At 44.5% G+C, this 9530-nt stretch overlaps 1 protein-coding gene across 1 annotated transcript in view; it reads left to right on the forward strand.

The window, feature by feature from the left end:
* LOC146179249 (calcium-activated chloride channel regulator 3A-1-like) overlaps positions 1–9101 on the forward strand; it is a 42017-nt gene extending 32916 nt beyond the window's left edge. The window contains exons 9-13 of the mRNA XM_084580158.1: positions 501–719; positions 935–1205; positions 2300–2476; positions 6309–6596; positions 8325–9101. Coding sequence (XP_084436284.1) covers positions 501–719; positions 935–1205; positions 2300–2476; positions 6309–6596; positions 8325–8971 — 1602 coding nt within the window. The 3' untranslated portion in view covers positions 8972–9101. The remainder of the gene's footprint in view (positions 1–500; positions 720–934; positions 1206–2299; positions 2477–6308; positions 6597–8324) is intronic.
* Positions 9102–9530: the final 429 nt, after the last annotated feature.

A 9530-nucleotide genomic window follows, 5' to 3' on the forward strand; every position in this document is an offset into this window, starting at 1 on the left:
GGCGACGGTTATACACACCTGCTATGCTGTCTGGCACTCATCACGAGTGGAAGGTAACAGCAATATTGAAGCAGAAAGTTTTGAGAGCGTGGAATTTGTCTTTTGTTAAAGGTAACAGGGCCAAACGAAATGGCTCTATATATTTCGTCCCGTCAGCTATTCGCTACAGAACCGAAGCTAAAGCTTGACGTAACCAACCAAGGAACGCGTAACTTCCGTGTTATCGCGATCACGTTACACTGTCGCTTTTCCATATTGCTTTTTGCAGAAAGGAAAACAGTTGCCCGTTTCAATGATGAAAACAGTTTCAATGGTGGCGCAGGTATTGACACGTATATATAAATAAAATGCTTGAGCTTCCGGTTACCAATAGACACCTTTAACACCGCCTTTTCATTCGGAGTAGCCACTCTTGAACACAGAGGTAATATCTGAGAGCTGGCGCTCACCTTACTGCGGTCCAGAAATAGTGACATTTGTATTTGTCCTTTCCCTTCTAGGTCATGGACACCTCAAGTCTTTTCGCAGGCAGTCTAAATGAGAATTTCGTATTGGACAACAGTTTGGGCAACAACACTGTCGTCCTCATTCAACGCGTGCAGCCTGAGAGTGCTTCCGTCAGGGCATGGCTCATTGATCCCAACGGAAAAAAGTGCCGAGATTGCCGTGTGGAGGACAAAGGCTTTATAATGACTATACTAATACCAAGCCAGGCAGAGGTTCGAAATTATTTTATTCAAATATTTTTTTGTCTAAATCATCATATAATGCAAAACTCTAGCCGGAGCTTGTGTCTCTAATTAACGGCTATAATACTGTAATGAGAAATTGATAATGTGATAAATATTTCTATTGATTAATTGATTCTTTAAAACAGATCATTAGTTGACAGATTGCATAAATGAACTAATGACACTTATTGGTTGATTCAAAGGCAGGGAAATGGACTCTTCACGTGGAAACATCAAGTCGCGACGAAGTAGACGCCAACATCCAAGTGAGGTCTCAAGCCAAGGACCCAAATGAGCCTATCCGGGCAGCCTGCCGAATGCCTAGTATAATAGTAGAGAAAGCAAACGCAGCAATCATTTTTACCGAGGTGAGAAAGGGAAAGAAGCTCGCCTTGAACGCTGACGTCACTGCAGAGGTCACCAGACCCAATCGAGCGCCGAAGGTTAAATTTCCACTCAATGACAAAGGCCGAGGTACGCATGTGTTATCTTTTGCCCTGCTTTCCCCGTCTTGGGGATGTGTTCTAGAAGCAAAGCAGGTGATCCCTGGTTTATGTAAGAGGAGTATTTCGAAAAACGCTTCTCTTTTCATTAAAACAAAAATTCTAAAACAGAACAATGATAACCACTAACGCTCGCAAGCTGAGCAGGTCCTGTTTTTTTTTCTCTCCATACTGTCTAATAAACACAAAATATCTGGCGAATTTGATCACCTGAAACATTTTACAGACTATGCTCGCGGCCTCTTTGTTGGAATAAGGGAAATAAAAGGGATCGGCGCGTATATTTTTGGCCCTTTTTACATCTGTTTTGCTCGGTTAATTTAGTTCATCTCGTTTCCGTACATTCCCATAACATGTAAGCGACGTGCAGTACAGTGGTCGTTCCGTTCATTGAAATTCACAGCCAACTTAAAGGGTGTGTTCAAAAGTCTGGTTTGTGAATATTTATTTATAGGCGCTAATTGAGAATATCCCTGTAAGCTACGATTTACTACTTTAATTGTCTCGCTATGTAACTGAGGGGGCAGACCGCAAAGGGTGAATAATGACACAAACAGGCAAATCAGGGCAGTAGGTCTAAAATAATGCACAGAAATCTAAATTAATTTTAAACAGTTTGGGAAGAAACAAGAAGTTTGACAATCAGCGACTCGCTGCAACTGTCAAATGAATACGTCTACTTAGGGCAGATAGTTGAAGCTGATCCAAACCATGCGAGTGAAATAACCCGAAGAATAAGAGTATGATGCAGCGCTCTGGCAGGAAATTTTACGTCGTGACTATCAGCTCACTGGTATATCCCCCAGGAGAAGCGAGCTGAATCTTACCGGTTCTCGCCTAAGAGGCAGAAGAGCAGAGGCTAAAGAAAAGAGATCGAACTCAAATTGAGTACAATGCAGAGATATTTAAAAAAAAAAAAAAACAAGACGTTCGAACGTTGCAATAAGCAGTTTTTTATGTTTACATATTGAGCTGTTTTGCGTACTTGTAACCTCGTAGGCCTTCATGTCGTTCATTTTACTTTCATTCAAACCATGCTTGCGCCCTTGCATGCTTCCGCCACAGTTCCGGACGTACGAGCAAATGATGGCACCTACAGTGGATATTTCGCTGCCTTCGTTGGGAAAGGCAGGTACGCCGTCACTGCACATGTGTCCAGCCACAATTCCATCCGACTTGTGGACCCAAAGCCCGGCTCGGGCAGCACCTATGCCATCACCCCTCTACTCTCGCATACTTCGGGTGAGTTCATCATTCCATTTTTGAAAAAAATACCATATGCCGTAAAGTTCTACCGAGCAGATATTTTGGGGCCGGAATTAAGGAAAATTCTGAGCGAAATCTAATATCCTGTTCGAGCCCATATTTCGTTCACAATGTGACATAGCACAGAGGACGTTATTTATCAGGTGATTTGGCAATCTAGCTACCTGGCTAGACTTTCTAGAGTCGAAAAACCACTCGCCGCTTCGTGCGCAGTTTTCGTCGAGACGTGCAGAGCGCCGATATTACAAGCTGCCCTTATTTGTAGCAGTAATGTGGCGAGCAAATGAACATTCCCTTTCAAGCATGCTCGCTACGCGCCCAACCACGGAGCCGTTATGTCGATTGCCTCGCCATCCGTCAGATGGAGCAGCTCGTGAAGCGCAATGCTCGGCTTGTCACTGCGAAAACTGTGCACGTGCCATGATGAGGTTTTTGGTCCATTACAAATAGTCTAGGCAAGTATCGATAAATCACTGATATAAAGCAACGTAGATCATAAGCTACTTAGCGAACTATATACTTTTATACGAATAGGGTAGTTCATTTTGGGCAGTAAGGTTTTAAGTTTGATTTGGTTTGGTTTGTGGGGTTTAACTTCCCAAAGCGACTCAGGCTATGAGAGACGCCGTAGTGGAGGACGTCGGAAATTTCGACCACCTGGGGTTCTTTAACGTGCACTGACATCGCACAGCACACGGGTGCCTTGCTTTTCGCCTCCAACGAAAAGCGGCCGCCGAGGCCGGGATTCGATCCCGCGTCCTTGGGAACAGTAGTCAAGCGCTATAACCAATGCGCCACCCCGGCGGGGTAGTAAGGTAGTAAGGTTTTAAGTCCGGCCCCGAAATATGCCAGACAGCATAACATCGTAAAACTGAAGGTGCTCGTTTGGTGTAATTAATCTCAATAAAGTGTTGCATTATATAAACGGTTCAATTCTGTATACGTTTTTGTTTAGGAGCCTTTCAGTATTCCTGAAGGAGATATTGTAGAATGGTAAGGCTTTAGCGTACTTAAAAGAGTGGGACGGGCGAAAGTTATTACACACGTGTGAAAGTTTATAGAGGTGACGACGAGCAATGTACACCGAGACAGTGTACCTGCACGCGGGGCTTTAGGTTTCACGTTGGCTACGACGTTTCGTACTCACTCCGTCGAGACATTTCTGTTTTCTAATCCGTTCTGCTTCGGCATTTGTCGTTTTTGTCCGAGGTTGAGACATGCAAGGCAGGCCATTTTCTGTTGGCTTTCGCCATGTGAGGCAGTGTGAGGCAGCACCTGTGAGGCCGGCCTCACAGGTGCTGTGGCAACCAACGAGGCGACTAGCATTACAGTTGCCATGGCAACTAGCTTGGTATCACTCAAACGTCCAAAGACGCCCGACTGGATTAGCGCTTACGTGGTATTCACTTGTTGGGCATAGATACGGAGTCTAACGCACTGGGCTGATTATAATTTGGGGACAGAATAGCAAATATAAACTATATTTGTAACGGTTAGAGAAAATGCGAGAGCGGAGTTGGTCACAGAGCAAACGATAGCTAACGGCATGCGAGTTGAAATTAGAGCAAAATAGCCTTAGGTAGCAATTAGCGAGAAGGAAATGTAAGCGGTGGTGGTGGTGGGAAAAATATTTATTGATTTTTTAGCCTGGAATTACAGTCTGTACTGATGGGTCAGCACGATATCGCGTAGGGAGGCCAAGAGCTCGTGGCTCTCAGCGACTCTTATACCCCAGTCCACCAGCTGCTTTTGTGCAGCCGGGTCCGCGCTGGACACCCCGATCTCCCATCGCTCCATGTCCGTTAGTTGCCATTCTGAGGGTGACTGGAGCTTGGATCAAATGTACAGGGTAGGCTGAATTTCTGTTGGTCTTTAGGTGTCCCGCAGAGCGTGCCTACACGAAAGAAAAGGCCGATGTGGATACGAGTGAGGTTAAATGGAGATGGAGATGTGTGAGACTGGAGCTTGCGCCAGGTCACCTGCTTGTGTTTAGACAGATTTGGGGGAGGTACTGAAGCCGTTGCTCTCTGTTGTGGAGAGAAGAGTTATAATTAACGGGGCATTCGCGTGTATTGCCTGGGTCTGTAGCTGGCCCTGCTGGACGTGCGCTTGAGCTGCATTTTGGGCTGCTTCATTTCCAGGGTAGCCCGAATGAGCAGTTACCCATAGAAAGTGTGAGTCTTCCTTCAAGCGAAATTGCGGATTGCTGTTTTTGAATCAATAAAGATTAGTGTGACGGTGCTTGAGGAGATTGCCAAGGTAACTGCAGCTTCCTCTGCCTGTAAAGAAGATGGGGCTTTAATCTAACCGGGAACCAATGTTCGTAAAACGTAACAAAGTGGATTCAAAGGGAATACTTGAGGAGCAGTTTCTGCCGGCTCCACAGGAGCGTGCAGCTAAATATACGGAAGTATCCTGCGTGTTACAGCAGATGTGGTTAGGATAACCATGATGATAATGAATATAGCAGAAGGATTTTTAGAAACATGAGCGTTAACAAGACCTAGTTGTCCCTTACGCGAAAGCATGTTTTACAACCCTTGCTACTGCCCCTTCTTGTTTAAATGATCTGGGGTTCACGGAAAGCCTTTAGCGGCGTAATTAAATGCGTTTACTTTATCATCGTAATGTTATATGTGCGCCTTTGAAATTGAATGTTTCACTTTACAATCCTTTTAGAGCGGAAGCCCTACTTCGTGCTGCGACTTTTAATTTCGTTTAGCTGGTTTCTAATAAACTTGACCCAAGTGCGTAGAGGTGTCTACTGATAAGTGACACCTTGCTTTCCCCTAAAACTAGCTTAAGCAGAAAATATGAAAAATCATGGAATGTAAAGCCAGTGTTGTAGATATATTGTGTTTACGCTAAGGCGAAACTTGATGTCCCTTCTAATTCAAAAGGTCGAACAGCGTAAATCTTCCTAAAGGATTCAAAACATTCCTAAGGAGCCTAGTTTCACTCCATCCACAGTGTGGCTAGTTTCACTCCATCCATAAGTCCTGACCCCCCCCCCCCCCCCCCCCTCCCTTCGCAACCTTACCCCTGTTTTCATTTTTGTGAAAAGAGGCAATGCTCCACAGTTAGCATTGAAAGTGGCTCTCGAATAAAACATTTTATACTGTAAGGGAAAACGCGTTTAAGCTTTCGCTATCTGAATGTCCCCACACATACACTGAATAAAATCTCTGCTTGCCTTGCTTCACGCTAGCGTCACACGACATATGAGCTGAAGGAAAACAGAAACAGGTTACAGTAGCCCAGTCACAATAAAGACAGGCAATTGGGAATAAACGCAGCAATATGGTGAAAATAAGGCGGCGATGACAGGCCTAGCATACATGTATGGGAAACCTTTCCTGTATCTAACCTGATCTGCACTGTTTGGACAGTCAGCATGCCAGCTAAGTTTTTGTAGCATACAGGGGTTGAGCTTGAAAAGCTTGTCGGCTAAACTTTGCGGAAGGTGACCGTTTTGTGATTATTCAGTGTCGGGTGCCTCTTATGTCACGAGCCCCGTCATGCTGGGCAAGAAGGTTATAAAAATTGCTTAGTGGTGGCTAAGCGTAAGCTGAGGAAGCGGAATCAAATCCCAACCGCGTCGGCCGCTCGTTGGTGGAGACGAAAAGTAAGGTTCTCCTGTACTGCGTGATGTCAGTGAAAGTTAAAGAATCCCAGGTGGTCGAAATTACTCCGTAGCCCTACACTACGGCACTCGCATATCCTGTGTCACTTTGGGATGTTGAAGTGCACAAATGAAATGAAACGAGCATTTTCCAGGGTACTGATTTCTGGGAACCACTGTGCGCAGATCCAGACCTCGATGATGGTTTTGGGATCCCGATCGATGACTTCATTATTGTCAACACAACGGCCGAGGAGAATAACGGAACTTCTACTGATGGGCAAGATGGCGGCACCTTCCAGACGGTGGCGTCATGTGGATCTTTCCTAGTGACGGAAGAAATTCTGGAAGAGCAGGTGCCTCCAGCGAAAATCTGGGACCTTAAAGTTGTCTCAGTACTGCCAGGAGATAACGACACTCTTTTAGTGACGCTCACATGGACGTGGCCTGGAGCCCACTTGATGTCCGGGAACGGTAAGCATCAAGGGACACAGCTTGAACGGATACGAAGTCCGGAAATGATATTAGAAGCAATGTTTATCAGACACCATTAAATAAAAAAAAATCAATATGTGAAGAATTGATGGAAGAAACGTACAGGGTTCATTGCTGTTAAAAATTTTAGTTTTCTGTTTAACAGCTTGAGTTTTTCGTGCCAGATGCCATGTATTATTGCAGGAGAAGTACACATAAAACTAATTTCTCATTCATTATAAGACCCTTGTGTATGCGGAACCAGGGCTCTAAAAATGAGCATAAAAAGCATAGCCTAGCTTTTATTAAAGAAATAAAGTCATCAAAGAATGAAAGAAATAAAAGGATGAAAAGAATCTGACGGAGAGAGAGAAAAAAAAGGTAAAACCATGCGGGAAGCAGCGGCGAGGTTAAAGCAAACATACGTGATATCAAATAAGAATTAAGCTTTCTGTTTTACTGAAAAGATGTGACAGAAAAACAGACAACACTCAGAAAGAGACAGACAGGAGGGGCACCCGTCCTGTCTGAGTGTTGTCTGTTTTGGTGCCGCCTGTCCTGTCTGTCTCTTCTTTTCTTTTTGAGTGTTGTCCATTTTGGCGACACATTTTATCAAAGGAACATGCACCAACTAGCCCCCGGCAAGTGTTATTGTTCTGTTTCAATACTGTTAGCTAAAGAATTTGCTGAGGTAGCAATTACGAACGAAGATTGCTTATGCGGAGATGATGGATTGTTCCAGCAGAATCTCATACACAGAAACAAGCGAGGCATTATCGATATAAGTATTTCTTCAAAAAAGTACACGCAACTACACGCTACATTAGAATTCGAAAACGTTTAGGAAATTCGCTTGCAAATGCTGGGAATGGGAACTTGTCATGCAAAATACATTGGGGCCGATCAATGCTTAAAATTAACTTCTAGACAGGAGGATAAAACTGCCGCGGCAATAGGCACTGCCACTGTGTAAATCATTCTCATTCAATAACTTAGGAAGGAAGGGGAGGGGTTATCCTTTTATTGCTTAGAAAGGAGGATAAACTTTATTTCCTTTGTTAGCTAGTAGTAGGATATGGAGAGGGTACAGCCCAATCAAGTGACCAAGAGCTCGCGGCGCTCGGCGAGAAACGCGAGATTGTTTTAAGTGCCGCACCCTAACGTCCTGTCAGCTTATGCAGCATGTATATATTATTTATGCTTATTGTATGGGCTAATTAACAATATGTTTCAAAATAAAATCATAACAGAGAATGGAGACAACGTGAAACAATGTAACCCCGAAGCATTGCTAAATAACAATCGGCAAAGTTAGGAGGGTGTGCTATAACGCCTATTACTACGCGTACGCTAGAGTTAAAATGAAGCTTTAAAGCTGGTGATGTTGCATCAATCACAGTCACTAGAACGTAATCAGAGGGATTACATTGAAAACGTAGCTCAAAATGGCATTACTCTTTAGCTGCAAAGACTGAGTTAGTAGACATATAGACCATGCCAGTCACTATACTAAGCCTTACCTATCGCGATTGTCATGACTGACCTGACAGTCAGAAGGCTGTGCTACACATGTAAATATATAAGGCAGACCTTTGCACGCATACTGATTCAAACGGAGGCTTGCGAAGACTTGATATTCACAAGGTGCCACTCTTTCGTGTAAGGTCGTCCTGATTTGTCATCAAATCACTTTTTGTTTACACACCTTTCAACTGCATTCTTTTTCAGCTTCTCTAATAGAAATCAGAGCTAGCAAGGACTCCGGCAAGTTGGATTCGGACTTCGAGAATCAAGCAGAGATCAAGAAGCGTGACATCGCCCAAGGCAACCTTGACCCTCTCCCGTCCGAGGCCGTGCACAAAGTGACTCTTTCTCTGCCACGAGCATTCGCCAGGACTCGGCCAGATGGAGCTATTCAATGGAGAGCCTATCTGGCATGCCGGTTCGCCAACAGTGGCGGGTTGAAGTCTGACACATCGAACGTCGTTAGGGTGGCTTACACACCTCGTTCAGTGACGACTTCTCTGGCCACAAGCACAGCCGCTACGACAACAGAGGAAATGACAGACGGAACGACTACAGAGGTCATCACTACGGTGGCAAGCACAGCAGTGTCGGCCACCACAGAAAGTACGACCAAAATGCCTTCTTTCGCTACTGTGGAAGCCTCTACATCTGCGCATGGTACCCAGGGTAACCAAGAGTCGGGTGCGTTTCTGCCTGTACGGATGTGGATCGTGATAGGCAGTATCACTGGCGTTATCGTAGTTGCTATTGTGGTTGCAGTCCTAACCAAGAGATACTCAAACAAAAGAATGGATGACTCCTACGTTAACCGATCTTTGGACGTGCAAGGAACGACTTCGTCGCTGTGAACAAGGTGGTACGAAAAGAACTGGGAATTTCTGAAGCGGATCTGAAGGCATTTGCGCCTTTGTTGCAGTACGTCAATAAGTTGTGGCTTTATCGAGATTTGTTTCTGAGAGTGGGTTCTTCGCCGAATAAAATTATGTCTTCAAAAAATATTGCTAATATAGCAAATATTAGGAAAACGTAAGTAGCGCCAACTGAACACATCTGATTGAGGTAGCAAAGGGGATTGAATTTAATGAGTTCATTTCAGTTGCTTTCAGTTGCTCTAAATAGCTCGATGTTCTCAAATTCGGCTCGACAATTCTTCGGAGAAGGGGTGGGGCCACACATCCAGAAAACAAAAAGGGGCGGTAAATTATGTTTGTGTATTTATGACGTTAGTTTACCATTCTTTTATTTTGAGCACCTTGGTTCGCAAACGGGAGGACAATAAGTAAACACGGAAGAACCCAAGTAGCAGCTGAAAAACGGAATAGACTCGATACTCTGCGCTTAGAATAACACCGTGCAGGATATGAAAGTTTTGTGAAAAGGGCTATGTTGAGACCGTAGGATGGCAAT

The sequence above is a fragment of the Amblyomma maculatum genome, chromosome 9, assembly GCF_055883805.1.
Source record: "Amblyomma maculatum isolate TAMU_Amacu chromosome 9, ASM5588380v1, whole genome shotgun sequence".
NCBI classification, from domain to species: Eukaryota; Metazoa; Arthropoda; class Arachnida; order Ixodida; family Ixodidae; genus Amblyomma; species Amblyomma maculatum.